Source organism: Calypte anna, chromosome 9, assembly GCF_003957555.1.
Source record: "Calypte anna isolate BGI_N300 chromosome 9, bCalAnn1_v1.p, whole genome shotgun sequence".
Taxonomy (NCBI): Eukaryota; Metazoa; Chordata; class Aves; order Apodiformes; family Trochilidae; genus Calypte; species Calypte anna.
In genome coordinates, this window is record NC_044255.1 from 24,956,514 (window position 1) to 24,962,381 (window position 5,868).

Genomic DNA, 5,868 nt, shown 5'->3' on the forward strand with positions numbered 1-5,868 from the left:
CAGGAAGGGGAAACTTCTTAGCATCCACATCTTGCATGAGAATTAAACACTGAGCAGCAGGTCCTGAGCTATGAAGATCATTATTTAGAACTCTTTGGAGAGCTCAAACACACATTTCCTTCTACAGCAACTCTCCAGTCTCAGCAGAATATGGATGGGTACCCCAAAGAGGAGGTCTTGAGGAAGGGTCTCCCAGGAGAGGTGTCTGGGCTGCCTGCTATACAAACCTGGGGACTGAGAGCTTCTGACAGCAGGAGGAGCCAACCTTTCCCACTTCAGTTGTGGGAGTTGTCCATTAATTGGGATGGGAGAAGACTCAAGAGAACACACGTGCAAATACTCCTTTTCATACAAAATTCTTTGAGAAAATAGCAATTTCTGCATTTTCTCATTCCTCAAGGAAAGGGGATACTCAGCACCACCTGCAGACAATAAGTACCCACATGAAGCCATAAAGAGCCAGCTGCCCTTTATTTAAAATGCCCTTTGCAAAAAACTTGCCATACATTCTTTCAAGAGAAGCAGAACCATCAGGAATCTCACAGCCACAGAATTCAACATCCAGAACCAGAAGTATCAATAAAGCCTGAGCATTGTGTTGAGAAGAACCACACTTGTATTGATCACGAGGTGGAGAATACTGCACGGTTACAGTCACAGGATTGCACAGACACACTTTTCTTGCAACAGAACAAGCTTGGGTTTTAAAAAATACAATCATTATGTACAGCAAAATATGTGGCCGTAAGACCAGCCTTAAACTAAGGCCTTGTTTACACGATTTCTGCACTGTCAGGAAGCTTTTTTTTGGCTGGGAATGTCATTTTTCTTCCAAATCAATTAAATATTTGCAATTCTCACTGTCAAAAGAGCTCTATACCACCTCTGTATTGTCACGGGTATAACATATTCCCACAGGGAAAAGGAATAAAAGAGTACCTTTATATTGATACAACATTTTCCTCAAGTGTAGAAGCTAATATAGCTTTCATTATTCAGTCAAGTTTAAGCAGTATGACTTTTTTTCTACATTATAGACAAGGCCTATGTTTAACAAGCACCAAAACACTTCAGAGTATTTGGAAGATCAGTCTACTGAGATCTACTTTTTGTACTGTCCTCACCAAGTCATAGAGAACATTGAACATCTAAATACATTCAAAACTGATTAAAAAAACCCATGCCATGGTTTCTCAAATCCTTCACTGTTGAACAAACACACCTTTTTGGCAAGAACTAGAGTGTATCTACAAGAAAGCCCAGCAGAATTCAGGACTTACTGGGCTGCCTTCAGCTGCTCTGCCAGGCTGAGGAAAACTGGACTTTATGTGCTGCTGTGTGCTACAAACACCCATGTTGTGCATCGTTCCTCAGTCAGACACAGGTAGCAGGGAAACAGGAGGCACCAGAAAACATGGAGAATCTGCTATCTGTTGGGGAGAACAGAATGAACACCTGCTTTTATTTAGGGGAACAAGTTGCTTTCAATACACTGATCTAGAGAGCAAGGCCTGTTGGGTGCTAAAAACTGTATAACTCCACTGAATTTAAGGCAAAATTCAACCATATCTATAGCTGAGGAGTAATATATGGCATTTCTTTTTTTTTTTTAACTGCAGACATGGTGGCAGTCAAGCTTTTCTTAGTTCTTTTGCAGTATTTTTGTTCAAGAAACCCTTTCTATTAATAAGCATTATACCCCTGCCCTTCCACCACGGAAGCCCACGAGGAGCTGGCTTCTAATTCATTTAGAGATATCTGGAAGATAAGAGGTTTTTCACCTCCAAAAGGGTGGCTGGATCCATGTGTGCCAAGGAAGGCCCCAGCAGAGGGACCAGCACTAGGGTTGGCCTCTCCAACCCACCCTGTTTTCAACTGCATCAGTTCCACCTGATTGTACAAGAACAGATCCTTGCTTTTCCTGGAGGACACATCTGAGCTCAGGAGAAGATGAGGTGTTTAATACTTAAGCATAAAAAATCTCCAGATTTTCAGGACATACTGGATGTTGCTAAAACAAATACCTAATTTTCAACTGAAAAACAAGTTAATAACTTCAACTTCAGTCACTGGGATGTCAATACCTAGAATTAAACACTGTTCTTCCACTGTGGGAGCAGGAAGTTTTCCTACTTAAGGGAGGAGAAATTATCAGATTCACAGTAAGAATCATGGCAGTTTGTTTTCCACTGGCCTGATTAAAAACCCCTTTACACATCATTGCTCAACTTTTGCTTTCCTGTGGTAAGATAATTCTGAGTCTTCTTGGGATGGGGGGGCAGAAAAAGAAAAAAAATTTGCAGTTCTTGTGTTCCAAGCTTTAAAGAAGGGGTTAAGAGAGGAAGATAAAGGAAGTCAACAAACTCCCTGGATCTTGCGGATGACAGAAGGTCCAGGCCAGCTCCCACCTCAACCCTTCTGCAAAACAGGAAAGAATGGTCTGATGCATAATTATAAAGAATTACAATGCAATAAGATTAAAAGCTTAAATTTTATAAATAATCGACCTTTAGGATTTTACCTCAATAAACCATGCTGTTCCCAGTAAGGAGTAAGGGCCTAATCTCACAAGGCCTTTTGCATTACAGCCACACTACCTTCCTAACACTGCCTACTGAACAGAGCACTCCACTCACATGCTGGCACCACACAGGGTCAGGACCTAAACACAAATGGAAAACTATGGTAAAAATTACTAAATATTAGGTAAAATAACAATCTTGTAGTTTAACTCGGTTTTCTGTTGTAACACTGTGCTTAGCTAACCAAGCCCTCCCCAGGCCTCTCACTTCCATTAAGACACAAATTAGGATTAACAGCCTAGGTGGAAATTAGTGTTTCATGTAACACATAAAAGCGCACAAAGATGTTTTCTAAAAAACAGCAATTGTATTAAAAGTCTTCAGATGGACAGACATTTCTTAAAATGCATGTCTGGAATTAAAATGACAGTTGTTAGAGTTTTCTTGGTACATCAAAATGGTAAGATTTCCTTCTTTGCTGGCTGGAGGTACATCCCACAGTAAGACCAAAAGGGAGGGGAAAAAAGAAAAAATTAAAAAAAAAAAAAAAAGAGAAAGAAAAGAGAAAGAAAAAGCCCCCCCTTTCAAAATCCCAAAAGGCTAAATTCTTGTAAATTTGAAGTAAATGAAGCCCGAACTTGCAAGACATGGAAACTGCAGTTAAAAGGCTCAGATGGAAATAAGAAATAAATTCCACTAACAATAGGCCCTTTTGTCCTGGCTTGTTCGGTGTGATTACTGCAAGGAAACTGTTAAGTAGTTTTTGGAGTAGTAGATAATGGGATTCTGTGGAGCTTTCACAGGTTGGCACCGGCTGGAACAGCTGAGTTTTGAAGGCACTCTACAGACACAGGGTTGCTGTTGGCCCTGCATCCCATGTAGGAAGTCTTTGCACTTTAGAGAGCTAGTCATCAAAATCAGTTATTGCCAACCTAAAGAGAAAAAACCCTCAGAACAAAACCACCACCGCTCCCACCCGCCAAAGAGAAACTAAAAAAAAACACAACCCAAATCACACACACACGCACTCTTAAAAAACTGTGCAGATCTGTAACGTTTTCACAGCTGATTTAAAAAAAAAAAACAAAAAACACCAAAAAACGGAACAAAAACAAAACGACAAAACCAAAACAGAAAGAAACCACGCTACCACTCTCCTGCAATCTCCCATCCGATACAGCAGGTAAACAAAATAGAAAATTATTTCACGAATCATCAGCAGACACTTTCTGGCACCCGACACTGCATTGGCATCAGTGTTTGGGGGTTTTTTTTGTGTGGTTTGTTTTCTTTTTTTCTTTTTTTTTTTTTTCTTTTTTAAGTTAAAGTCCCAGTTCAGATGTGCAATTCTCCAGGCTGGCCGCCCCGGCACAACCACCCAACTTTGCATAGAGATCCTGGGGAGGGGCGGGCGGGGGCGGCGGGCAGGGCGGGCTGCGAGCCGGGCTCCTCACGCGTGGCCCGGGGTGTCCCGGGCAGGGCTCCCGGGGGTGTCCCGGGGGTGTCCCGGGCAGGGCTCCCGGGCAGGGCTCCGGGCTGTGCTCCGCTCCTCCAGGCAGGCCGGGCCCGGGCCGCTCCTCTTCCTCCGCCCGTGCCCGCTGCCAGCGCGGGGCAGCAGCCCGCGGCAGACACTGACAGGAAATATGCCACGACCGAGACTGGACGAAACGTACATGCCGAAAAAAGCCACATTTCCCACAAGATTACGCGATATTTTTCCCCCGATCTGTCTGTCTGTCTCTGTGTGTGTTGCTGTACGAGTGTCTCGTTTCCGGCGGCTCCCGCCGCTCCCGCCGTGCCCCTCAGCCATCCCCGGCCCCGGCCCCGCCGCCGCCCTCAGAGGATGGCGCAGGAGGAGCAGCACTGCTCGTCCCCGTTGGGCTGCGAGGCGTAGTTCATCTGCCTGACGATCTCCGCGAAGAGCTCGTCCACCGAGGCTTTGTTTTTGGCCGAGGTCTCCATGAAGGGGCAGCTCCACTCCTCGGCCAGGGCTTTGCCCTCCCCGAAGGAGACCTCCCGCTCGCCCTCCAGGTCCACCTTGTTGCCCACCAGGATCATGGGCACCCTCTCGTACCTCTTCACCCGGATGATCTGGTCCCGCATAGGCTTGATGTCCTGGAAGCTCTGCTGGTTCACCAGGCTGTAGACCAGGATGAAGCCCTGCCCGTTCTTGATGTAGAGGTCCCGCATGGAGGCGAACTGCTCGGTGCCCGCCGTGTCCAGGATCTCCAGCACCGACGGCGAGGAGTCCACCTCGATCTCCTTGCGGTAGAAGTCCTCGATGGTGGGGTCATACTTCTCGATGAACGAGCCCGTCACGAACTGGACGGTGAGGGCGGACTTGCCCACGCCGCCCGAGCCCAGCACCACCACCTTGTACTCCCGCATGGCTCCCGGCGCGCCGCCTCCCTCGCCTCCCGCTCGGGGCTGCCGCTTCCCTCCCGCCCTCACGGCGGGCGGAGAGAGGGAGGGAAGGAGGGAGGGGCGCGCACGCCCCGCCGGGCTCTGACTGGCGCCGCGCTGGGCCCGCCGGGGCGGGGAAGGGGCGGTCGCGCCTCACGGAGCCGAGCCGGGCCGGGCCGGGCTGAGCCAGCCCAGTCGCAGGGTAGCGCCGCGGCCCGGGGGCGGGTGTCGGGCCCGGCGCGGCGGGTGCTGGGCGGGACGGCCGAGGAGGAGGAGGAGGCTGGGGGGGTGGGTAGGCGAGGTGCTGCGCTGCCACTATCGGCCCCGGCCCGTGGCGCCCCGGCCCATTGGCTCCGGCCGCCGCCGCCCGCCTCCATTGGCTTCCCGGTGGCGGGCGGCCGCCCGCAGTGCCCCGCCCCGCTCCTCAGGCTCCCCCGCCCACCGGAGGGCGGGGGGAGGATGCGGGCGGTAGCGTTCGGCCCCGAGCCGTGCGGGGAGCTGCGGGGATGCGGGGCGCAGCCCGTGCCCCGCTCCCCTCGTCCTCCTCAGGGAGCGGGGAGGGTGCGGGGCGCAGCCTGTGTTCCGCCCCTCACGGAGCCCTGGGGGGATCGGCGGGGTCTCCTCAGGAGCGGGCGGGCTCACAGAACCGCGCTGGCACCGGGCGCGGTGCCCGGCGGGAGATGGGGGAAGCGCGGCGGGCCCGGCAGCCCCAGGCCCCTCTGCCCCCTTATCGGCGGAGGGCACGGCCCGGTTATCGCCTCAGCCCGGGCCCTCCCGCCCCTATCGGCCCTCGCCAGGGGACGAGACGCCCCTCGCAGCCGGGCCCGGGCACCCGCGGGGCCTCCCGCTCCCCCAGGCTGCCCCGGGAACACTCCCGGGTGCTCGGCGGCATTTCTGCCCCCGCGGAGGGAGGCGGCGTGAGGGGAGCCGAGGCCGGGGCCTT

The 5,868-nt window shown here is 51.5% G+C and overlaps 1 protein-coding gene across 1 annotated transcript; it reads right to left on the reverse strand.

Moving 5' to 3' along the window:
* Positions 1-4,241: 4,241 nt before the first annotated feature.
* RAP2B (RAP2B, member of RAS oncogene family) lies at positions 4,242-4,954 on the reverse strand. Its single transcript, XM_008503551.2, has one exon. It carries the CDS (start codon positions 4,908-4,910, stop codon positions 4,359-4,361), a length of 552 nt encoding a protein of 183 aa, XP_008501773.2. The 5' UTR covers positions 4,911-4,954; the 3' UTR covers positions 4,242-4,358.
* Positions 4,955-5,868: the final 914 nt, after the last annotated feature.